The sequence below is a fragment of the Topomyia yanbarensis genome, chromosome 3, assembly GCF_030247195.1.
Source record: "Topomyia yanbarensis strain Yona2022 chromosome 3, ASM3024719v1, whole genome shotgun sequence".
NCBI classification, from domain to species: Eukaryota; Metazoa; Arthropoda; class Insecta; order Diptera; family Culicidae; genus Topomyia; species Topomyia yanbarensis.
The window spans coordinates 186952118-186978397 of NC_080672.1; the positions used below are offsets into that span (position 1 = coordinate 186952118).

Genomic DNA, 26280 nt, shown 5'->3' on the forward strand with positions numbered 1-26280 from the left:
CCATATCTCCATTGTCCCAAGATGTTTGCCAACTAGTAAGTGTCCTCTGTCGAGAAGCGCTATAAAATTCATTGTAAGCGATGGGTCTTTCATATATTTCACCATCTAGTGCACCAATCTTGGCTAAATTATCAGCTTTCTCATTGCCCGCAATAGAGCAATGGGCGGGGAGCCACACTAGGGTAAATTTATAACATTTTCTTGTCAGGTTACTCAGAGATTCTCGTATCTTCCCCAAAAAGAATGGATCGTGATTATCAATCCTCTTTGAGCGTAGAGCTGCAATTGTGCTGAGACTATCAGTGAGGATAAAGTAATGGTTCGGGGGTAAAGTATTAATTATTTGAAAACTATAGTGAACTGCTGCTAGTTCCGCTATATAAACAGAGGCGGGTTCTGCAAGTTTGAGAGAAATTGAAAAATTATTGTTGAAAATACCGAAACCAGTGGCCTCACTGATTCGTGACCCATCAGTGTAAAACATTTTAAGGCAGTCTATGTGTTGATATTTACTTGTGAATATTTTAGGGATCTCCCGCGAGCGTAGATGATCCGGAATTCCACGAATCTCTGCTTGCATGGACGTGTCGAAGAATAAAGTGGATTCAGGAGTATCTAATATATTGACGTATGTGGGAACATACCTAGCAGGCGTTATTTCTTGTGACATGTGATTGAAATACACTGTCATGAATCTGGTTTGGGGTTGAAGCTCGACAAGTCTTTCAAAATTTTCAATTACCAGTGGGTTCATAACCTCACATCGGATAAGTAAACGAGAAGAGAGATCCCAGAATCGGTCTTTTAAAGGAAGAACTCCCGCTAGTACTTCAAGACTCATCGTATGGGTCGACTGCATGCAACCTAAGGCAATTCGTAAACAGCGATACTGTATCCGTTCCAGTTTAATAATGTGAGTGTTCGCAGCTGAACGGAAACAGATGCACCCATATTCCATTACTGAAAGTATTGTTGTTTGATACAATCTTATCATGTCACTTGGATGAGAACCCCACCATGATCCAGTTATTGTTCGCAGAAAATTTATCCTTTGTTGGCATTTCGTTATTAGATACCTAATGTGGCCTCCCCATGTGCCTTTAGAATCGAACCAAATTCCAAGGTATTTAAAAGTCAGGACTTGGGCTATCGTTCTACCAACCAACTGAAGCTGAAGCTGAGCTGGATCACGCTTCCTTGAAAAAACAACCATCTCTGTTTTCTCCGTAGAGAAATCGATGCCTAACTTCAAAGCCCAAATTGATAAATTATCCAAACTATCTTGCAGTGGTTGTTGTAAATTTAAGGCTTTTGGTCCTGTAACAGAAACCACGCCATCATCTGCAAGTTGTCTTAGAGTGCATGGGCTGACAATACAATTATCAATATCATTCACGTAAAAATTGTAGAGAAGGGGGCTTAAACAAGAACCTTGTGGGAGGCCCATGTAACTTATTCTGAGTGTCGCCAAATCGCCATATGAAAAATGCATGTGCTTTTCTGACAATAAATTGTATAAATAATTATTTAATATTGGTGAAAGACCACATTGATGTAGCTTCTCCGAGAGAACATCAATGGAGACTGAGTCGAATGCTCCTTTTATGTCTAAGAACACAGACGCCATTTGTTCTTTTTTTGCGTAAGCAAGTTGGATTTCTGACGAAAGTAGCGCCAGACAATCATTCGTTCCCTTTCCCCTCCGAAAACCAAACTGGGTATCTGATAGCAAGCCGTTCGCCTCGACCCAATTGTCGAGACGTCGTAGGATAATTTTTTCCAACAATTTCCTGATGCAGGATAGCATTGCAATCGGTCGATACGAGTTATGATCGGAGGCTGGTTTTCCCGGTTTTGGAATAGCGATAACTCTCACTTGTCTCCAGTCGTGCGGGACAATGTTCTGCTCAAGAAGCTTATTGAATAAATTCAACAAGCGTCTTTTTGCTAGGTCAGGCAGATTCTTCACCAAGTTGAATTTAATTCTGTCTAGTCCCGGAGCATTATTGTTGCATGAGAGGAGTGCAATTGAGAATTCCATCATTGTCAAAGGCGAATCTATGAAATCGTAACTTGTGGGAGCATCGCGAGTGATTTTCTGCGCAGGAGCAGAATCGGGACAAATTTTCTTGGCAAAATTAAATATCCAACGATTCGAAAAATCTTCGCTTTCATTAGTCACGTTTCGATTCCTCATTCTTCTGGCTGTGCTCCAAAGAGTACTCATTGATGTTTCTCTTGACAAGCCATTAACGAAGTGTCTCCAATAACTAGATTTTTTGGCACGACGTATACTGTCAAATTTGTTTTGCAAAATGAAATAATTTTCAAAGTTCTCACGTATACCCCCTTTCTGTTTCATAATTTCTTTGTAGGCAACTTGTTTAGCTTCATATGCATCAGAGCACTCTTTGTCCCACCAAGGATTAGGGGGCCGTCTATTTATTGTCATTCCAGGATTGCATTTCGTTTGGGCTTGTTCTGCTGCTTCAATAATTAAACCCGCTAAGAATTCATATTCTTCGGTAGGGGGTAGCTCTTCTGTCGAAGCAAGAGAAGTGGAAATTAATGTTTCGTATGTTTTCCAATCAATATTTCGTGTTAAGTCATAAGGAACATTGATTGAATTCGTAAGGCCTAATTGAAACAACGATTGGCAAATGATCGCTACCGTGAGGATCAGGTACAACCTTCCACGTGCAATCTAACCGAAGTGATGTCGAGCACAGAGATAGATCTAATGCACTTGGACGTGCAGGAGGTCTGGGGATGCGTGTTGATTCGCCAGTATTTAAAACTGTCATATTAAATTCGTCACAAATATTGTATATCAAAGAGGATCGATTATCATTGTAGAGGGAACCCCACAATACACCGTGCGAGTTGAAGTCTCCCAGTATCAGACGCGGAGCAGCCATGGATTCCACTACCTCAAAAATTTGACGTTGTCCAATTTGAACTTTGGGAGGTATATATATAGAAGCGATAGACATGTCTTTGCCTTTAATGTTCGTTTGGACAGCTACAGCCTCAATGCCCGCAAACAAGCGGATGTTAATTCTATAGAAAGAATAGCACTTTTTAATTCCTAGAAGCACTCCTCCATACGGAGTGTCTCGGTCTAGGCGAATAATGTTGAAATCATTTAAGTTGAAATTAATGTTTGAGGTAAGCCATGTTTCACATAGAGCAAAAGCATCGCATTTTAAATTATGCAGTAAAATTTTTGAGGAATCAATTTTAGGTATGATACTTCTGCAATTCCACTGTAAAACAGTGATGGAATCTTTCATTGGAGGAGGTGAATTACCCATTGAAAGATACAATCGCTGCAAGGATGGGCCATTGAGCAATCAGCTGCTCTAAAAATGTTCTAATTGTTGGGAGGAAAGCTGAAAGTATACTCTTTAGTGGTTCAGAAATATTGAATGCTTTAAAAATCCAATCAACAATTTCAGAAAATTTCAATAATCCTACCCCCGGCTGAGGCTCAGAGGAAGTCGAAATTTTATTATTTCCAGTAATGGTGTTCTGTTTGGATTGTACGTTCCCAAAACCGGGCGGAATTGATTTCGGTTTTGAATCGGAATTTTTCGGTTTTGGGCGCAGTTTATCTATTGGTGGAGAAATTTTAAGGCCCTTTCTTGGCAGCTTGGGAAAAGAAGACTGTTTTCTTTTTCTGGAATTTCCGGGTAAAACAAATGATGTACCTTCGCACGCTCCGTCAGAGTCAGACTGTTCCGAAAATAGAGATGCGTAAGTGTTTTCTAAGAAGATGGGTTTAGGGGTAGCATTTTTCAACATTTCTGCATAGGAGCGCTTAGACCTCTCCTTCAAGGATCGTTTAATTTTATCCTCACGCAATTTATAAATGGGGCATGCAGGGAGCTCATGTGAGTTTTCTCCGCACATTAAGCATTTTTCTGAATTTTCATTGCATGTATCCTCTTGATGAGAACCCCCACATTTGCCACACCGTGCCTTATTGGAACAGTAAGTGGCTGTGTGGCCAAGCTGTTTGCAATTAAGGCAATTCATTACACGAGGGATAAAAAGGCGAACAGGAAGACGAATCTTATCGATAATGACATAGTTGGGCAGCGCAGACCCAGCGAAAGTCACTCGAAATGAGTCAGACAGTCGATAAACTTTTTTATCTCCTTCGTGTGATACTGAATGCAATTGCTTGTATTCAAGTATTTTTACGTCTTTAAGTATGGTGTCTTTGAAACGACCAACCCCATGCTTAACTAAGTCATCAACAGTCAAACTCGATTCTGTGATGACCCCATCAATTTCAATTTCTTTTGAAGGAATATACGCTCTATATTCACGCGTAAAAAGCTCGCAAGAAGCAATTGCATTGGCTTGTTTGAAACTACCAACGACAATGCGTATTTTATCTTTATTAACTTTGACGATCTCTTTTACATCCGAGAATCGCGAAGTCAAATCTTTAGAAATTTGAATGATATTTAGCGCCTTTGCTTTACGCCTAATAAATACAATCCATGGTCCCGTTGACGACTCTGGGTAAATTTTAATTCTAGTCGGATTTACATTTTCAGCATAAGGCTTAGGGGGAGGGTCTGTTACTCGTTCTCCCATCTCTTCATCCATTTTACCTAATAAGAAAAACTATCACAAAAAGGAATGAAAAATATACCTGTTATCTGCTATCTATTAGGTGACGAAGACACCGGTAGAACACACCTCATGTGTTACGTTGTAAACTCGGTGCCCGTTGTTTGACAATGTGACACTTGCTGTCCTTCTTCGTCGCGTTGCTTCTTCAGTAGAGAAATAGTCCTACCTGCAACACTTCAAAACTCTCTCCGATTAAGCTGCTCGTCGGTATCACCACCACAAGCGCGCTCTCTCCGTTTCCACCACCTCGGTAGACAAATGTGGCTACCTGTGGCTTGCTGCGAAAATCCCACTGTCGATGCGGCACTTTTCGGTGCCACTATTCGTCGTACCACTTCTGCGGTAGACAAATAGAGCAAATGGGTCTACCTGTGACGCTTCCCTCTCGTCGATTAGAATTGCCCGACGACACCAATACACTATATTTTTTTCTGTGTGTACAGGCACGATCACTGTCGATTTCTGCCACCGCGGTAGGCAAATTCGTCTACCCGCGGTTTGCTGTGAAAACACCACTTGTCGAGGATGCCGTTGACCACGCCTCCGACGTATCAACTGTCGACTCACACTTAACAAACTGGTCTCTCTCTCTCTCCCACAATAACGCATACAGCGTCTCGCACTCCGTCACTCTCTCGAGAACAAAACCTTCCACCTGGAGGCACAACCGTCTCGGTCGGTTGCAAAAACTGTTATGAAAAGTAACAATGACTATTTGTCAGTGTCATTCCAAACTGGTCAAATCCATGTGTTTTGAGAAGTCGTTTGTTTGTCTGGATTATCACTATAACACACTCAGTTTGGTAATTTCCGCACAGCTGAACAGTCAGTAAAATTTGTCTACTGATAGTTCAGCAAAGTGGTTTTAATGTACTGATTGTCAGCGATATATTTTCCGAATTTCAGCAAAACAAACGTCACTTCTACTGAGATCTCGGTAAAAACCTTGTTAGCTGAGTGCTCGGCTGTGTAAAACTCGGTAAAAGTTGCGAAAAAAGCTGGGATTCGGTAGAACAAAATTCAGTGTGCAGATAATCATGACTGTTGTACTCATTCTTCTTACACACACTCTGGTTCTAGTTATATCCAGCCAGCATTCCGGTTCATTTTCCAGCTAAACTTAAGTGGGTCTACTTCGTGAACGTGTATGACATTTCATACAACGGCGCACGCTAATCGTAGAATTATTGTTTATTGAGATTTAAAACCTTTTTCATTTACAAATGGCGTTTCGTTTATGTCCTTTATGATTCGTATGGGATTTACTGGAGCAGACTATATTGTGATGAATAATATTTGGTGTATAGCAAATTGAAACATATGAGAACAGGATAGAAAGCTAGAACGGGAGGTAGCATATTTTTACTGAAGACTAGATAGTCTCCCATCATGAGATTAGTCGGTAGTGAATTTTGATAGATCAAAATTCATTCATGAATTATATCACACGCTCTTGAAAAAAACTACATTTTTCATGTCACCCTGGTCGTGCCCTGTACACAACTCTTCCTTTTTTCCGATTGCCATTTTGGCGAACAAATTATAGGTTATCTGGAATTATCACTAGCCCACGATATCCCAGATGCTTCCATTCGGGTCATTAAGCCATATGCCGTTTTTGATTTTTTCCGGTCTAGCTAACGTTAAAGTTAGGTAATCGACCTTTTCAACCTTTTTGTACGCAAATAGACGAATAAAAATAGTTTTATTAAATTGAATTATCACGACCACACCTTCCATTAATCTACCTTGATCCCTATTCTTTTTCAGGGATACATGTCAAAAATGCTATATGGGTTAGCATTTTTGACATGTATCCCTGCAAAAGAATAGGGCTAAATTCACTGTCGTGTAGGACGGATAGTGTCAAACGAAGACGTGTTTACATATTTTTAGTAAATCAATTAAAATCATTCTGAGGTGTTAAAGGTTGAACTTATATATTGTTATATTAAGGAAAATGAGCTCTATCGGTTTATGAAATAAAAGGAATTTTATTCTTCATTTAATGGCTCAAATGGCAGGATATCAACGATAATATTTACCGTTCTATGTTCGAACAATCAAGTTTATAATACATGTGTAAACTTTTGATCGAATATACGTCAAAACGAGGGATCACGCAGAAAAATAAATTTTAATGTCAACTAATATGAGGGTTGAAATAATAAATTTACCAAGTTGTTCTGTGTTCAATAAAAAATACATGTTTATATAAATAAATTAATTGTTGAAATAACTCTGAAGAATTTATTGGATCAAACATGGAAAATAGTTGGACCAAAATTTTTTTTTATTGATTTTATCATAACAACAATCGAAACAACAAACAACTTTGTTGAATCAATGCGCTCGTTTTGTTGAATAAAACTAATAAAATATTTGGATCAATGCATGTCAAATGTTCAATACAAAAAACAATTATGTTAAATCAAATAATATCTTTTATTGTTTTAAACATAACAAATATTTGAATCAATGCATAGCAAATATTGAATCAAAACCAATTTTATTGTATATAAAATATGCCTATTCTTTAATAGGAACCAAAGGCCTACTGTCATGGTGACAAATTTAGAACAAACCATTACTCGCTGACAACAGATCACATCAGTACAAATGAACCACACAAAGTAAATACTGGCCGTTGACTTATTGGCCTTTCTCTAAAAACAGGCTACAAATGCATTAATTTTACGCTGTCAAATCATTCTGGAACCGCTTCGGAATCCTGAATGGATTCAGTATGTCCCAGTCAAACCCATTCCGGGATCGGTTTGGAATTCTGAATGGATTCATTATGAGTTCCAGCTCAAAGGCAACAACCGATTCCGACTCAATCGTTTGTTGCATTTGAGCGAGAATCCATAAGGGATTCCAAACCTCTTCCGGAGTAGGTTTGCTTGGAATGAAAAGAATACGCTGTGTCATCCTGTTGGACCAGAGATGGTGAAGTACAGGAAACTGCCCTCTCGAACGGGTATTATTTATTTCTGGTGCGGTGACGTGTTTTCAGTTCTGCGATTGTCGTTTTTAAGCCACACAGGGTGTTTTGTTTGAGTCCTGGAATAGAGGAAGGTACCATAAAACGCACCGTGTGCATTCGACTTAATTTATTCACTAACCTTTGTGCGACATTATGATTATTTTCAAGCTGCACTTGCGCCCTTCGAGTCCGGAAAATCTGAGCACTATACGAATTTACCAAAATCTGAATTCCCTGATTTAAAAATAGCGAATTTTTCCAGCATTGTCGCACGTGGAAAAAGTTTTCTTCTTCGCAGCAACTTTTTTTTTTGTTTCAACTCAACAAGGACTGTTGATGTAATGCATTCAGTCCTTTTGAATCAATTTGCTGCATGCTTTTGTTAGAATCACTGATTTGTTTGGAGCAAACAATAATTTTGTCGATCTTCGAAAAGCACAGATAACAAAACTTGTAAGATTGATTCAAAAGATATTTTGGTTGATTTAACCAAAAAATTAAATTTAGTTCAATAAATTCCTTGGTTCACAATAAAGAATTTTTATCGATTAAAAATGAAGAAATAATTTATAGAATCAAACATGCACAATTCTTTTGCGTGATGTAATGCACCTCAGAGCAAATAAAGAGAAAAATAAAAAACGCTCTTTGCACTTTTCATGTGAACCACCGCTCTTCTCTTTCACAATAATCCTCTTCACTCCGATGTGTGTTGCTCCCATACGTGCATTCTACTCCATGGCTGCACACAACAAAGAGTAGAAATAAATGTGAATCTTGGTCCCACGCGCACGGAAGCAGAGAAGACAATCAAAACACATTTTAAAAACGTTCTTCCGATCAAACTTTATCTGAATTGTAGTTTGATTCGCCTTCCTACCTGTTTGCCAGAGAGGGGAGGCTCAAAAAGGGGCTCTTCAAGGTAACTATTTGAACGAACTTTTCCAGCTCTTTTTCGTTTTCAAGTTTCTCTTTGTGCGATCGCTCTGCACATCGCAGTGTTTTTGAGCTGCTCTATTTTTCATCGGTGTATTTCGCTCTTTGTGGCACATTGTGTGAGCAAATAACAAGCCTGGTCAAAATATTTGCGCTGCCATACCAGCCTTTCCCTAGAGGCATAACTATGCCGGCCGTTTTGAAATTTCTATACGATCAGCTATAAATTCAGTCACACTCACCTACTAATCGACATAGCATCAGTTGCGCACTAGGTGGTGATACCTTTGAATAGGCCATAGGCCTTTATTTTTAAGTTAAATGCTCTTTGTTGGCTGGTAAGAATAGAACACGAACTCGTGTTATTCGACATCATTATCTGATGGTATGAAATCAGAAGAAGGAAAACTTTAATATGTTATTCTAATCATATTCATATTGACGGCGCAGAACTCAAACTTATTGGATATCACTGAGGTTTAACATGAACTTTGAGTAACATTTATATGTGTTCATATAAATTCTACACATCAAATTGATGTACGATTCATATGACAAATCTTATGAATATAAAACATATTTTCATTTCAGTTAAGATGATGTTCAAATGAATTTCAAAACACCCAACGAAAGGGGTTCGAACGGGTCTGCAGTTTAGGTCATTTTGTCCTCGCTATACCGGACATTTTACTCACTACCGCAACAACAATCCCTACTACAAAACACATAGCAACATCAAATCAAAACTGGTTAGCCAGCGCTCACCAACCCATGCTTTTTTGTCAAACCACGTAATCATTGTACGTACCTGTATTTACCCGTGATTTTTCTTTTTGCATCAGCCAGCTCCCACAACGGAGAAAAAAGTTTTTAAAAAAGTAAGTTTTTTAAAGAGCAACAAATCTTCAAAATTTCTCCAAAACGCGTCGACTTTACATCTAAGTTCAAGTTATGAGCTACTTAAACTTAGGAGTTGCTCTCGGTCGGCCATTTCGTTTTTTTCTTGTCAGACTTCATTCCGCAACCCAGTAGCAATGAGATAACTGAGATCATTAGCTATTCATATAACTTGAATATGCTATTCTAATCTTATTCAAATTGACCGCGCAAGATTCAAACCTATTGGATATCACTGAGTTTTAACATGAACTTTTAGTAACATTCATATGGTTTCATATAAATTTTACACAACTAAGCGAAGTGCGATCCATATGAGAAATCTAATGAATACAAAAGACATTTTCATTTCAGTGCAAAAGCATTTGGCGTCTCATTAACCGAACGCGCACACCATAAAAATAAATTAATTCCAGAGAAAATTTTCAATAGGACGTAACATTGAGAGCCTCTCTTTGTTTACTTTCTCTTTTGTTTATTACGACGTCATTACAACACTTTGCACTAATTTTCCAGTACATATCGAAAGCCGACGGTTTTTACTAGAATATTATACAAAGAGTAGAGTAGTAAATGTTGAAATGGTCGAGTAATTGGCGATTTGCAGCAAAACCAAAATTAGTCATGCGACACCTATGATTCAGCTCATGAACTGGCAAAGTGATACAGTTTGCTTTTTTTCACCCGTAAGTGAGTCGTATCTTACAACAAAATCTTCATTATCTTCTCGGAAAAAGCTTACCACTGCCAAAATATGAATGAAACGAGTAAGAAATTTGGTTTTATTTGCAATTATTCTGAAATTACAGCCAGTTGCAACTATTTCACTCATACATTTCTTCGAAATGTAATCGGGGTATTATTGTGGTTATAAAAAATCGTTCCATAAATAAAGTTCCAACTCGAAACCGAGACCCAATCAGTACCAATGTCAAACTCCTTCATATTTTGAACTACGTAGGAGATTCAATGAAGACTATCGGAGAGAAGGATCGGCTGTGCATGATACAAAGCTGACACTTTCCTATTAGCCGGATATATTCTTTCCTCGCCTGATCTGGAGAGTTTCATGAATTTACACCATCTCATGAAGGATTGGCTTAACTTAGGACGAACGGGAAATGCTGTTGCGGCGGCTACGGTGCTCAACAAATTACATTTCGAAACAGCGCGCATATAGCTCTGCGAATAATATTAGAAACCACTATGTTTTACACTCTTTTCGCAAGATGTTTACTCATCATCTTATAAAATGATGGTTTTCCTTCATTTTCATAAACAATTATCAACAAATTGATCGGTAATTTGGTGCTTAAAAGTCATTTTTACCAATGTTTACAGAAAATATATGCACTATGACAGAACAGAATAAAATCAGCAACACTTTGCTTCCAGCGCTATCTGCGAGCGGTTTCAACGTAGAATCGCCAATAAACAGAAGAGAAAGACCCCAAAGAGAATCTCATTGTTACTTACGTCCTATTCTAAATTTTCTCTAGAATTTGTCCCCTTTGTCTCATTCACGACGCAAACTCACAAGCGGCATTCAAACACGTCGTACCTAGAAAAACTCTAGAAAGAGAACTGCGGAGACTCCATTTTGGGTCGATTGGATTCGCGTTTAGCTGTCAAAAAACGAATCCAATCGAACATTGCCTATCCTTATAAAATTGGACGTGTTGCCATACAATGCCGGGGCATACGTTGCCAAAAATGCTGTTTTTTTCTCCGCAGTTCTCTTACTATGAGTTTTTCTAGTCGTACCCTGCACTGAAATGAAAATATCTTTTGTATTTATTAGATTTGTCATATGAATCATACCACTATTCTTTGTGTAGAATTTATATGAATTCCTATGAATGTTACACAAAATTCATGTTTAACCTCAGTGATATCCAATAAATTTGAATCCTGCGCGGTTAATATGAATATGATTAGAACAACATATTCAAGTTATATGAATAGCTAATGAGCTCAACCATCTCGTGGGTGTAAGTAGTGGGTTGTAAAACGAAGCCTGACAAGAAAAACGAAATGACGGACCAGAAGCAAATGTTTTTGTTTGGTAAGGGTTTTTATCAAAATTAAAATGGTAAAGATGCGTTCTAATACAATTTTTTTTTTGATTTCCATCAGGTAGTGGTTTCAAATTACACGTGTTGGTATTCTCTTCAACAACTAACTACAGAAAACAGCCGTCAATTTCGAACTTTTAATTGGTTTAAAAAATAAAGGCCTATTCAAAGATAATTGAACTATCACCACCAAATTCAAAACTGTCGCAATTTCGTTTAGTAGGTGAGTATTACAGAATTTATAGCTGGTCATATAGAAATTAAAAACGGACAACATAGTTATGCGCCTAGTTAGGATAGGCTGGTATGGCGGCGTAAAAGTTTTGACATATATCAGTTGAAATATTTACACAAGTACTTTAAACTTGTTCGACCATGGATCTATGTTCTTTGTAATAGGGGAGACTGAGGAGACTTGATCCCCTTTTTTATTTTTCAATACTACTCCGTGGGATGAAACAAAAACTATGTATTTTTTGTAGTTTTATATTGTTTCTAGGGTTGACTGATAATCATAAAAAAATTACATGGAAATATTATACTGGACATGAGCTATGATCATTTTTGGAAAACAACAAAAAACTGAAAAATTCTTTGATTAGTGGAGACTCGTTCCCTAATTTGGGGACACTTGATTATTTTTTGAAAACGTGTTTAAAAGAGCATGTAGGGTAGTAAGCCTATTTTTACCCTTTTTCTATTATCATCCTACCCATCTGAAGCCTTTGGTTAGAGCAGCTTCTGCCATCTTTGCTCAACGCATTGGCTCAAATGGTGTTGCGATAATTGGGGTACTCGATTAGAGTTTTTGCTGCGCTCAAACAGAAGATATTCACCATTCTCTTAATAAGAGGCGAATGACCTTAAGGCTAAAACCTCTATAATCGAAATAAAAAATGGATCCTAATAACAAAGCAAAGAAGCTGAAATAATAAAATTAATAATGAAATAATGTGGTATTCTCCCTAATAGGACAAAAATAGGTACCTAACCCCATTCAATGTTATAAATGTATTGTGGTATTGATTAAATTGTTGTGATTACATATTACTATTTTTGTTACTACATATTACGCATCTCTCACAAGATTTTTTTACGAATTCCCCAAATCTCTGTGCAATGTCGTTATTATGGTTGAGGAACGTCAAATGTGGGATGCATGGTTGCTACGTATACTGTAGTAAACAATTACAGTTAAGTTTCTGTACGATGAAGCGTTCATTTTTGACAGTATTTTTTGTTATTTTATGGCAACAATGACTTCAATTGTTCTGGTGTGAATTTGGTTATTTTCAGTGGTGTGTATGGAGCATGGCGAAGGGGATCAAATCTCCACAAATTTGAAGGGATCAAGTGAACCCATAGCATCTATTTCAGCAAATTTTAGCACACGTGTAGCTGAACAAAAAAATCAGCTCAATCATAACGTATTCATATAATTGACATTCTCCAGTAATTCTGTATGCAAAAATATAGTATGTAGTGGGTTACTTTATCAATTGTATAAAAGTTTGAAAATTTAGAAAATAAATCTTCTTCAGTTCTTCCGAGATTTTTTTCTTTGAATCGGTAAAAAATCAGTAACACATGTCCAATTTATTTTTTTTCTGTTAAAGAAACATATGTTTAGATAAAACTGCGCAACTTTCTAGTATATTTGATTAATGTATTCTGATCCGCCTTTGAGTTACAATGATGGGATCAAGTCACCCCGGGGATCAAGTCTCCTCAGTCTCCCCTACAACTATCAACGGTCACTATTATCGTTGATAACCTGCCAATTGAAACTTCTACGATATCGTGTGTAAAGGGTGATTCCAGATAACCTACAGGTTTGCCGAAATGGTAATTGAAATTGGGTTGTGTACAGGGCACGACCACGGTGACATGAAAAATTAGTTTTTGAAGAAAGTGTGATGTAATTCGCAAATGAACTTTAATCTATCAAACAAAACTATCATCTCATCTCAGGACGGGAGACTATATAGTAGACCGGCAACAATTTTGACTTTTGTTTCTCGGAACACTGCTAATTCAAATGGTAAGTGGATGCACAGATCATATGCTAAATATGAGCTTTTCCGATACCTCTAGTTCACCCACAAGAGGTTTCAAGTTTCAATAGTAATTTATAGGGAAACTCGGAAATAAAAACTTATAATCCTATAAAAAATTCCACAGTAATTCCACAGAGAACAGACATCCATGATCGAACAAAAATATTTAAAAACGTGTGTAAAAATTTGAATTAATATAGGATAAACACAAGCGCCGCCACACCAACCTATGCCAACTATCCGTCAAATCCATTCCGTAACCGGTTAGAAATCCTGAATGGGTTCAGTATGGAATCTTGCTCAAAGAAAACAACCGGTTCCGACTCTATCGGTTGATGCATTTTAGCTGGAATTCATGCTGGAAGTCCGAACCGGTTCCGGACTAGTTTGACTGGGTAGAGGAATAACCGCTGTCAATTCTGTCGAACTCAGCCACAAAAAAACACGACGACAGTAGCGCACCTGGTTTGGATATCCCAACTACCTTCGAAACCGTTAGAGATTTTACACAAGTTGAATGCTGAAGATGGACGTCTGTTCTCTGTGGTAATTCGGCATACCTCAAAACTTATGGTCGCGTAGATTATTTTATAACGAAGAGCTTTGTTGAAGATTGCATATTGATTGGAGGTTCCCCGATAAAGTAATTTAGCTTTGAAGACAAACCGATTTTTTTGAAAATTTTATTCGAAGCATGTGCGAGAAAGAGAGGCTACACATAACTGGTAGCGGTAGGTATTAAGTCAGGCCGGACTAAGTGACCATATATTGATTTCGAGAAAAACGAGTTTAAAGTTTGAATCGCAGAATACTTTACACTATAATTGGAAATTAATTTATGTCATAATTCGGGTTTATTGTTACATCTGTCAAATCTGGCGAAAGTAGAATCACAGAGAACAGACGTCCATCTTCAGCATTCAACTTGTGTAAAATCTCTAACGATTTCGAAGGTAGTTGGGATATCCAAACCAGGTGCGCTACTGTCGTCATGTTTTTTTTGTGGCTGAGTTCGACAGAATTGACAGCGGTTACTCCTCTACCCAGTCAAACTAGTCCGGAACCGGTTCCGACTTCCAGCATGATCCAAGTAACCAATAAGCATTCATAACGTAGCCTAATATCTGCTTTAGATCCACATATAAAGCTGTCTTAAAGAGCCGTGAAGCCCTAAATACTGATATAATGCTGATATTATGTCAGAAAAGGCGAAATATAGTGCTATTACTGTGCAGAGATTGACAGCTCGTTTCTGCAGTACTAATGCTATTATATAGCATCAGCGCACAAATGTCAATTTTGAAAGCCTTGTATTGGCAATACTAATGCTATTAAAAAGTTTTAGGATGCTGTCATTGTCCGCCATGGTTTTGAAACCTTTTCATATGTTTCCTTTCAGTATGATGAGCAAAAACGAAAAAAAAAAATAAAAAAAGATGTTCTGTTTAAAACCGTAATGGTCTCTCTTCTGATGCATTGTAATGAATATCCTTAATGGGTTTTCGCTCTCACATAATATGAATGTTTTACGAAAATTACCTTTAGTCAGTCTCGAACTGAGGTACCTTGCCTCGTCCTTCACGGTAAGTGCGCTGCGTTTGCTCCCTAGACTATATTGCACATGTTCGATTGAAATGAAATATGCCGAATATAATCTTCAAGAAGAGTTGCATAACAAATAAACCCACTGCATTACAATAGCACTATATCGGCTCTTTATTTGCTCTATAATAGCACTAAATGCACTTGTAAAGCTTACATGCTTTCAAGATCCTTGAAGCATGTACGCGTTATATCACTTTATATACGCATATAGAGCAAGCGATAATGCTATATGTCGGCTGTGCAGTTATGCATTATTGATGCTAATATAGACCTTCATTGCATTGTTAATGCTGTAATGGAGTTTCAATGCAACATTAGTTCAAATATATAGCCAATATAGTGCAATGGCTTAATGCTTATGGGTACTTGGGGAATTCCAGCTCAAATGCATCAACCGATAGAGTCGGAATCGGTTTTTTCTTTCAGCAAGATTCCATACTGAATCCATTCAGGATTTCTAACCGGTTCCGAAATGGATTTGACGGATAGTTGGGATAGGTTGGTGTGGCGGCGCTAGTGTTTATCGTATATTAATTCAAATGTTTACACACGTTTTTTAAATATTTTTGTTCGATCATGGATGTCTGTTCTCTGTGCCCTAATGTTTAAGACAAAATATTAACACATTAGGAAATGACAATCTACCTTAAACTCCTTTACAAAATAAAACGCTCCTGAACATGCCATAAGGGTATGCTACCAGGCCTACAGAACGTAAAAATCAATAGATGGACAAAATAACAGTTGGAGCTGAGTGTTTGTTTACTTTTATTATTTCGGGTATAGCTGTGTACTTTATTTTTGCATAATCTGCGTTTTAGGGTTACTGCTTAAAACTATCACAATCTTCCAAATATACGTTAGCGAATGATCAGATTTCCATAATTTTCGCCTGCATTTTTTTATTTCCTGTAAACTGCGTCTCAATGGTCAGACTACACAATTATCGTTATCCCATGTCAGTGTTATAACACAATCATTAGAACTATGTCATGTAATCTCACCTGAGTATAATAAGGAGTCCACATAGTGGATCGTCAGATGTGTGATGTAGGGGGTCCTTCCTGAGCAAATACTCATGGGTTCAAACACCACATAGCCCCTTGAAAAGGCCTTAAACATGGTCCGTGCCAAAATTCACAACCACCAAGACACCTTAAAATGGTCTCAATAACTCATAAATACATCAACTTATGGTATTTTATATGGGATCTACCGGACCATGGCGATGGTGTTTTCATGGGTTGAACCCTTTTCAAACACCCATGTCAAACCCCATGAGCTTGGGGGTATTATGGGCTTTTCGTTTGCTCGGGTATACTGCCTCAACGTACAATATCGTTCTATATGGATGGTTCTAAAAAAGGTGAGCTGACTGGCTCGGTAGTCTACGGACCAATAATTAAAGAAGCGATATCAATGGGAAAGTGGCCAACAGTTTTTCAGGCAGAGGTATATGCAATACACACTACTACAAACTACAGACATGCAAAAATCGCAATCTTTTTGGACATCCAAGCAGCATTGTTGGCATTAAGCTCGTCGAAATGTGAGTCCAAACTGGTTTGGGAGTGCATCACATTTTTACAACAACTGGCAACTCGGAATAAAGTAATGATATTCTGGGCACCTGGTCGCCACCAAGGAATCGATGGTATTAGCCAGGCGTGGTTCATCAAACATGTTTGTTGGACCAGAACCATTTCTAGGTATATCTACCTGTGCCATTAAACTAGAACTTTCGGCTTGGGCAAGAGACCAACTACTAAGGGACCATTCATAAATTACGTAACGCTTTTAGGGGGGGGGGGAGGGGGTACGACAAGTTGTGACAAGTTGTGACATAGGGGGGAGGGGGTGTTAACTAGATCGTTACGTAACATGTTTTCATCGAAGAAAAAAAATTTTTTCTTGGAATTTGTTACGTAACAGGGGAGGGGGGGAACTAAAAATTTGTGACAATTTGTTACGTAGGGGGAGGGGGAGTTAATTTTGGGCAATTTTTGCGTTACGTAATTTATGAATGGTCCCTAAACGACTGGCGTAACGTAGAAGGCGCTCGAGAAGCTAAGAAATTCATACATCCAGATACAACGATAGTCAAAAAACTAATGGATCTAAAACGTAAGGACTTACGTATAATCACAGGTTTATTTACGGGACATTGTCCTGCTAAGTATCATCAGGAAAATATTGGCAAAAGTCAAGATGACATTTGTCGATTTTGTAACTACGAGCCCGAGAACTCGGAACATATTCTCTGCCAGTGTGCAGTACTATTTCTTCGAAGGGAGCGATAATTCGGAAGGCATCTTATGACGCCTCACGAGATATGGCATACCTGTCCCCAACGGATCCTCAGCTACATTAATAATGTATTACCCAGTTGGGACGAAACATGTGGAGAAACAAACAACTCGCTTCCAACTACATTGGATTCGCGCAATTTGTAACATGTAGAGCAAACAGGGGCCACAAAAGATAACCTGAACAGTGGTCCCAGTGGCAATGTTTCCCCCAACAAAAAATGTCATGTAATCGTCTTATGCCAGCCCCCTGTCAAGGACGACGTCTCTGTACAGCCAGCATCACTGCCAAGAAAGGCAAAACATTGATTTTCAACCGAATAATTAGAAGCTGTATTTAGTTACAAAATGTCGATTTTCTGAATGATATGATATTAAATCATCCCACAAGATGCAAAACGTCGCGTGGAATGCTTGAATATCGAGCATAGTGCCGAACATAATTCTTTGTTTGGGGCTTTATAGCTATAACGCCCCATATATGTAGGTCGCTGTCAAACTCCATATGATGGTATAGGGTTGCCAGGGAGCTGTCTTATGCTTCAGGACTAAGTGCTATCCCGTCATCTGTTCTGAAAAAATGTTCCGATGTTTTCCCACTGACGCACCTTTTTAATGTGTCACTTCAGCAGCAAACACAAGAAGCACAGCGGTACACAAGAAAGGTGACAAAAGTAACATCGGAAACCACCGGGGAATCATTTCGCAGTCAAATAATTTCGAATCGCTTATCAACGAGGTTCTGTTTTCTGCTAGTAAACATTACATAAGCACTTGTCAGCACGGATTCTACTCTGGTCTATCGGTTAAGACGAATCTAGTTAGCTTCACATCGTTTTGCATAGAGAAAATATTCAAGAAACTCCAGGTGGACACGGTTTACACTGATCTTAAGGCCGATTTCAACACAGTTAACCACGAGATACTGCTAGCAATGCTTGATAAACTAGGATGTACCACGAGATTCTGCCACCGACTGCGATCCTACCTTGTACACCGCGAGGTCGTCGTGCAAATTGGTGACACATGTCTGAATCTTTTTTTAATAATTTCGGAGTTCCTCATGGTAATACACTAGGTCCGTTACTATTTTCATTATTCGTAAATGATGCGGTTTTCGTTCTAATACGTGGAGGGAAACGTTTTCGCTGATGACTTGAAAATATTTCTTGTCATAAGGAATGAAGCCGATTGCCGTGAGTGAGTGTCATTTTTCAACTGATGTCAAAGAAATATGTTGATTCTTAGTGTTTCGAAATGTTTTGTCATCAGTTTTCATCGTACAAGTGGCATGCTTAATTTCAACTACAATATTGCTGGAACTCAGTTACAACGCGTTGACCATGTAAAGGACCTAGGCGTTATTCTTGATGACAAAGTGATACGATTGCTGGGTTTTATGTTTAAAATTTCCAACGACTTCCGAGATCCTTTGTGTTTCAAGGCTTTATATTGCTCACTGTTGCGCTCGTAGTTGGAATTTGCAACCATTGTCTGGTGCCCTTATCATGCATCGTGGAGTGAAAGGATGCAAACTGTCCAGCGCAAATTTATACGATATGCTTTACGTCAATTGCCCTCAATGACCCGCTGAACCTGCCACCATATGAGAACCGTTGCAGGTTATTACATTCTTTGCAAGAGCGCAGACTCACTTCCCATGCCATTTTCATAGTAAAGCTTATGTTGGCTGAGTACGATGTACTCGTTCTTCTTGGACAAATCAACCTCTACGCTTTAACCCGAGTTCTTCGCCCTAGGACATAGCTACACATCGAAATGTATAACACTAACTATGCTGCCAATAGTCCGATTATAGAGATGGTTCGTCGCTTCCATGAGTTTGCCGAGTACTTCGACTTCGATACGAATTCATTACCGTTTGCTGATAGGTTAATTATTTTTAGTTTAGTTTTTAGTTGAGAAATGTTGCCACATCTACTATAATGTATTGTAATGTACTGAGAACGAAAGCTTGAAAAAATTGACGTCCCTGTGTGAACTTAAAAAATCCAAATTCAATTGATGCCCGCCACGATGGATGATAAATTTGGTTCGATCCCCTCGTCATTCGTTCTCCCGACACAGCGCATTAAGGTTTGGACATGTTCGGTTTCAGAAGCAAACTGAATTTTGTTTCCATTCTACCTATGAGAGGGTTATTGAGCAAAAGTGCACCAGATATATATTACGCAGTTCACATATGCTCAAAAATGATAAAACGGTACTACTGGCGATAATCCTAACTTATTCTGTATTTACTTTTTGAATTTTCAGGGCAAGTAGTCTGCAAAAACTTTAGAGCCTCAAAAAAACTACAAAAATTTCCTTCAATCAAAATCCATCTCACCATTTTCACCCTAATATAACTATACAAATATGTTCTGAATTAAAACCATTAAATATTTATCTTTTATTTAGATTATAGTTGTTTCATTGCAGTCCAAGAATGACTGCATTATTTTAATTAGGAAAAATAAGACGATCGGTATACTATAAATACCATAATTTTGGAGCACATCCGAAAACAATCAGTCCAGATTCATATAAATATTACGTGGAAAAAGCTCTCTATCAAAATAACTAACATTTTTTATAGATTTAATAAACCATCATATGCTTTAATACGTTAAACATTCCCTATACATTTAACAAAGTGCCTTATACATTTCATTGGACCACCTGTTTTAATATGATAATTATCAGATAATTATTATATAGTGCGCTGATAGATTTGGGTCTAACACTGGAATTTAAATGTTATATGGAAATCTGATAAAATTGAATTTGTGAGGAATGCAACATTCAACATGATAACCATACAAGTTTTATATAGGGGAGACTGAGGAGACTTGATCCCTTTTTTATGTTTCAATACTACTCCGTGGAATGATACAAAAACTATGTATTTTTTGTAGTTTTATATTGTTTCTAGGGTTGACTGATAATCATAAAAAAATTACATGGAAATATTATACTGGACATGAGCTATGAGCATTTTTGGAAAACAACAAAAAACTGGAAAATTCTTTAATTAGTGGAGACTCGTTCCCTAATTTGGGAACACTTGATTATTTTTTGAAAACGTGTTTAAAAGAGCATGTAGGGTAGTAAGCCTATTTTTACCCTTTTTCTATTATCATCCTACCCATCTGAAGCCTTTGGTTAGAGCAGCTTCTGCCATCTTTGCTCAACGCATTGGCTCAAATGGTGTTGCGATAATTGGGGTACTCGATTAGAGTTTTTGCTGCGCTCAAACAGAAGATATTCACCATTCTCAAGACAATTCTGTTATTATATTGGCTCTTAATAAGAGGCGAATGACCTTAAGGCTAAAACCTCTATAATCGAAATAAAAAATGGCTCCTAATAACAAAGCAAAGAAGCTGAAATAATAAAATTAATAATGAAATAATGTGGTATTCTCCCTAATAGGACAAAAATAGGTACCTAACCCCATTCAATGTTATAAATGTATTGTGGTATTGATTAAATTGTTGTGATTACATATTACTATTTTTGTTACTACATATTACGCATCTCTCACAAGATTTTTTTTACGAATTCCCCAAATCTCTGTGCAATGTCGTTATTATGGTTGAGGAACGTCAAATGTGGGATGCATGGTTGCTACGTATACTGTAGTAAACAATTACAGTTAAGTTTCTGTACGATGAAGCGTTCATTTTTGACAGTATTTTTTGTTATTTTATGGCAACAATGACTTCAATTGTTCTAGTGTGACTTTGGTTATTTTCAGTGGTGTGCACAAATTTGAAGGGATCAAGTGAACCCATAGCATCTATTTCAGCAAATTTTAGCACAAGTGTAGCTGAACAAAAAAATCAGCTCAATCATAACGTATTCATATAATTGACATTCTCCAGTAATTCTGTATGCAAAAATATAGTAATGCAGTGGGTTACTTTATCAATTGTATAAAAGTTTGAAAATTTAGAAAATAAATCTTCTTCAGTTCTTCCGAGATTTTTTTCTTTGAATCGGTAAAAATTCAGTAACACATGTCCAATTTATTTTTTTCTGTTAAAGAAACATATGTTTAGATAAAACTGCGCAACTTTCTAGTATATTCGATTAATGTATTCTGATCCGCCTTTGAGTTACAATGATGGGATCAAGTCTCCCCGGGGATCAATTCTCCTCAGTCTCCCCTACTTTTGAAAGTCTAATGTAGCAATCATTGGAAATTCCAATAGTGCTGAGTTATATGAATATCATATAATATGGATGTAGCGATTCCGCTCAGTGTGCCCTGTTCAAACCTAAGGCCACCCTACACCGAGCTAAAATAACTATTGAAATCCATAAGAATCACTTATGACTTCGCGCCACAAGTATCCCATATGAAAATCATTAGTTTGTCTTATGAAAAAATGGGAAAAATGGCCGTCAAGTCACTTACGGATTCCATAAGATATACTTATGAATTTCTTATTGTGTTCTTATAAGCTTCTTATGACTGTACTTATATTAATCATCGTGTTGAAATATGAATTTTAAAAGAGAATTTTTGTAAAGTTAATGAATGTGATATATGCATATGATTTGAGAAATAAATAAGAAAATATTTTTTTATTCATTCCTTCACGACATGTATTTTCCTAAAATTCATTGAAAATAAATCAATACATACGCTTATATTCAAAGGGTCTGTAGTTAGAAAAAGATATCCTGGTGTCCGATGGTTCCACGTAGACTCGGAATTGGCCAATCACCTATAGTTAAAGCTTCAGTTGTTTCAGAAGATAAAAGACATGCTGAAAAGTAAATACAAAAAATTACACAATGTTCATTAACCAAAAACATGCTTACATTTATTTTTAACCCTATTAAAACTGAGCACCAGATTGAAACTAATTGCATCAATGTTGTCTTGAATTATGGCATTTTCACAATAATATTTTTATAATAATCTTAAAACATGTGTATGAATTCTATAAGTCAAACTTATGAAATTCATATACTACATATGTAATGCATAAGCATTTAATGAAATCAAAATTTTACTGGTTCATAAGTAGTGACTTATGAAATTCTTAAGTACTTTTTCCTCGGTGTACCATTGGGTGGGTGCAAATCATCAGGCGCGTTCTTAAATCCACCAGCAACTCATCGGTATTTTGATGACTTTTTGTTGCGGGAGAGTAAAGCGACGCGCTGTGATACCAGTGTGCAACATAAACAAAGCTTGATTATGTTGCGCAAGAGAGAGATCATCAGATCAGAGAGCTCAACAATCCATCGTAGGGTGCGGGCCGATGATTTGGTCAACAAACGGCATCGAGAGGAAAAAGACTTTTAACGTACACATACCAATACACCAGTTATTTTGCATGCGCTAGTATTGAATTGCTGGTGAATAAGTTTCACTTCTGTGATTAGCAGCGATGCCAACCTTCCAGTTTAAACTGGATTCTTCCAGTTTTTTTTTACAACATCCAGTCAAACAGACAATCGGAAAAATCTTCCAGTTTTTTTTTTAAATTTGAGCCAGATTTTCCAGTTTATTTAATAAATATTTATTTATTTAGTTTTTTTCTCACAAATTGTAACTTGATTCATATAATTTTCAAGCAAGCGATGGGATGATGCCGAGTGCCCCAGAAAAAGTTTCTAATGGATCGTAACATGAACTCTTTTTATACCATGAGTAAAACGGATCGGCAATGTACATTTTGATTCGATTTCAAATGAATTTTATTCAAACATAAAAGTGGCAGTACATTTGACACATATTTTGATAAACATTTGTTGAAGTCTCTGCTAGTTGCTATAGTGGTATCGTAAGAAAGGTTTAAGCACATCCTCAAGTTTAGCAAATGGTCTTAAATTTAGGATTTTGTGGATGTGTAGATTGAATCCTTCAAAGTAGTAAAATTCGACTGTAATTATTACAATTACAATCATATTCGAATGCTGTAATATTTTTTTTCAAATTTGGGCAGCAATATAAAAAACCGACTCAAATTTTTAATAAAAGGTATGGAACATACGTGTTTACTTAAAATTACTTTCATTGAATCGTTGACTTTAACATTACAAGGCTAAAGTAGGGTTTTTTCGAGCATCCAGTTTTTTCCAGTTTTTTTCAAGAAAGGCTCCAGTTTCTTTGAAAAAAATGTTGGCAACGCTGGTGATTAGCACTGCGTGTCAGTCGAGTGAGCAGACTGAAACTGATTGGACTTGCGCCTGTCGTTTTGCCTTTTTCATAAAGAAAGGATATGCAATCACTCTGAAAACCGACTTTTTAAACGAGGCCCGGAGGGCCGAGCCTATACCATTTTACTCAGTTCGTCGAAATTGACAAATGTCTGTATGTGTGTGTATGTGTGTGTGTGTGTTTTCAAAACTCACTCACTTTTCTCAGAGATGGCTGAACCGAATCGCTCAAACTTGATTTCAAATGAAAGGTATAACGCTCCCATAAGCTGCTATTGAATTTTTTGTCGATCGGACTTCCGGTTCCGGAGTTACGGGTTGAAGAGTGCGGTCACCCAGCAAATTCCCATATAAAATGGTAACACCATGACGTTCAAATGGTGTAATACATACCAAAAAGGGTGCAAAATAACTCGGATTTGCGGGTCTAGATCACTAATAATAATTTTAAGCAGCTTTGACCACATTGGCCACCTATGACGGTTCTTGATGCCACCAGGTACTTTCCAAGTTCGTAAGTCAATCTTACATCTTTTTCTCAAGGAATTCTTCACCGATTTTTATAAACTTGGTTTCAAATGAAAGATACAATACTCCCATGGAATGTTATTGAATTTCATTCGCATCTGACATTTGGTTCCGGAGTTACAGGTTGTTTATTGCGACCACATAGGAATTTGTTTATATGGTACAATCGTAATACTTCAAAAATTAAAAATCCATTTCTATTTGCAAGTCTAGATAACATAATTTCTATTTACAAAACTAGATCACTGATGGCTAATCAAAGATTCTTTGAATATAATGTCCACTATGGACAGTTCCGAAATTTTCGGGTTCTGGACGTATTCCAGAATTAGTCACATCGATTACTCGGTGATGACTGAACCGATTTTCATAAACCAAATATCAAATGGTGGGTATAATATGCGGTTGGGTGTTGCATACTCCATCAGCCCCCTCTCAGTTTCCCCTCACACCATCTCTTTCTACATCAACCCCCCACTCCCCTTTGACCTACATTCTCATCATCCGCCATATACATTTTTAGAGAATTTCGTCCCATAGCCATATATTATAAGTGAATTTGGAGTCGCTCAGCTCAAATTTGATATCGAAAAGATCAGATCAATTCATCTTATAGTGATAAATTGATTTTGTCACACATTTTATGATATAAGTTCTGCCAATGGTTAGTAATGAATACGAATGAGAACATAAATAAACTATCCGATTTCATTATCGTCAATTCGGTTCTTGCGTATTAGATTTCACCGTACTTTAGTGAACTGTAACTTTTTTTACTACAAATTTTATATTAGATGAGAGAATCTATCGACATTCTTACTATTCTTACTATAACTTTCAGCTATCAACTCGGTATCGTTTGTTGGTTTTAATCGACGATTTTATTAATTGTGTGCTTAGGCTATCAATTCGGTGGATTTCTTAGCTGTATTTTCGATTTAGGTATAACACTTTTTTACATTTTAACGACATTTAATTAGCTAGAGATTACTGGGTAGGGAAAGTTATGAAAATTTAGAGCCCTAGTACTCCAGACGCTTTTCTACTACTTATGTGCAAATTAATAAGTATTGATGCCTTGTTAGCTTAGTGTCGACTATCAGAGATAGTACTTCATCAGTTTTTAACTTCGCAAATTCTGTAGCATAAGCACTCAAGGTAACTAGATTTTCATATTAACTTGCATCAAGTTTAGACAATTTTAATACAGTGAATATCCGTTTTTTGTGAGTTTTAGGCTGTTGAAACGGGGATATTGACAAAATCGGGACATATATTTTTCTTTCTTGTTAACAAACCGAAGCTCTTAAAATATTCTTCTTTGGTCCCCATACTGATGGCTAATCAAAGATTCTTTGAATATAATGTCCACTATGGACAGTTCCGAAATTTTCGGGTTCTGGACGTATTGCAGAATTAGTCACATCGATTACTCGGTGATGACTGAACCGATTTTCATAAACCAAATATCAAATGGTGGGTATAATATGCGGTTGGGTGTTGCATACTCCATCAGCCCCCTCTCAGTTTCCCCTCACACCATCTCTTTCTACATCAACCCCCCACTCCCCTTTGACCTACATTCTCATCATCCGCCATATACATTTTTAGAGAATTTCGTCCCATAGCCATATATTATAAGTGAATTTGGAGTCGCTCAGCTCAAATTTGATATCGAAAAGATCAGATCAATTCATCTTATAGTGATAAATTGATTTTGTCACACATTTTATGATATAAGTTCTGCCAATGGTTAGTAATGAATACGAATGAGAACATAAATAAACTATCCGATTTCATTATCGTCAATTCGGTTCTTGCGTATTAGATTTCACCGTACTTTAGTGAACTGTAACTTTTTTTACTACAAATTTTATATTAGATGAGAGAATCTATCGACATTCTTACTATTCTTACTATAACTTTCAGCTATCAACTCGGTATCGTTTGTTGGTTTTAATCGACGATTTTATTAATTGTGTGCTTAGGCTATCAATTCGGTGGATTTCTTAGCTGTATTTTCGATTTAGGTATAACACTTTTTTACATTTTAACGACATTTA

General features: G+C 37.2%; 2 protein-coding genes across 21 annotated transcripts in view; one reads left to right on the forward strand and one right to left on the reverse strand.

Moving 5' to 3' along the window:
* LOC131691078 (metabotropic glutamate receptor 8) overlaps nucleotides 1-26280 on the forward strand; it is a 1433400-nt gene that overhangs the window by 1093466 nt on the left and 313654 nt on the right. Inside the window, exons 12-13 of one of the 19 annotated variants that reach the window (XR_009305687.1) lie at nucleotides 9412-9447; nucleotides 11603-11764. The exons of 16 other annotated variants lie outside the window; for them this stretch is intronic. Coding sequence is in view for 2 of the 3 variants with exons in the window: in XM_058977259.1 (XP_058833242.1) it covers nucleotides 9412-9612 (201 nt within the window). In the remaining variant the exon portion in view is untranslated. Of the gene's footprint in view, nucleotides 1-9160; nucleotides 9185-9411; nucleotides 9628-11602; nucleotides 11765-26280 lie in introns of those variants that run through there. 2 more of the 19 variants (XM_058977259.1, XM_058977262.1) reach the window with 2 other exon arrangements.
* The window catches only part of LOC131691095 (uncharacterized), a 243315-nt gene that overhangs the window by 42160 nt on the left and 174875 nt on the right, over nucleotides 1-26280 (reverse strand). The gene's annotated exons all lie outside the window — the stretch shown is intronic.